At 59.1% G+C, this 247-nt stretch overlaps 1 protein-coding gene across 1 annotated transcript in view; it reads right to left on the bottom strand.

Moving 5' to 3' along the window:
• Positions 1–247, bottom strand: part of LOC119588528 (glutamyl aminopeptidase-like) — an 8,705-nt gene that overhangs the window by 5,635 nt on the left and 2,823 nt on the right. Inside the window, exon 4 of the mRNA XM_037937166.1 lies at positions 57–217. Within this exon, the coding sequence (XP_037793094.1) occupies positions 57–217 (161 nt within the window). The remainder of the gene's footprint in view (positions 1–56; positions 218–247) is intronic.

The raw sequence follows: 247 nt of genomic DNA, 5'->3' as shown, positions 1-247 counted from the left end.
TTATAACCTAAGCCAAGAAAATCCCTCGCACCGGCCACGCATGACCTGTAACTGACCTGCCTTCTGCATGCCGTACTGGTAGACGAGCAGGCGGGTGTTCGGAGGGATGAATGTAGTCGGGTCCTGCACCCACGTCATGAGCCGGTCATGGGCGCCCTCGAGACAGGGTTCGTAGCCGTTGGAGCACGCCAGGGCCATGAGGTTCAGGCGGTTGCGTCTGGAACGGGGAGGTTGGGTTAGATTTGTG

This window comes from Penaeus monodon, chromosome 24 (assembly GCF_015228065.2).
Source record: "Penaeus monodon isolate SGIC_2016 chromosome 24, NSTDA_Pmon_1, whole genome shotgun sequence".
In the NCBI taxonomy this organism is placed as follows: domain Eukaryota; kingdom Metazoa; phylum Arthropoda; class Malacostraca; order Decapoda; family Penaeidae; genus Penaeus; species Penaeus monodon.
This window is presented reverse-complemented; position numbering and strand designations above follow the sequence as displayed.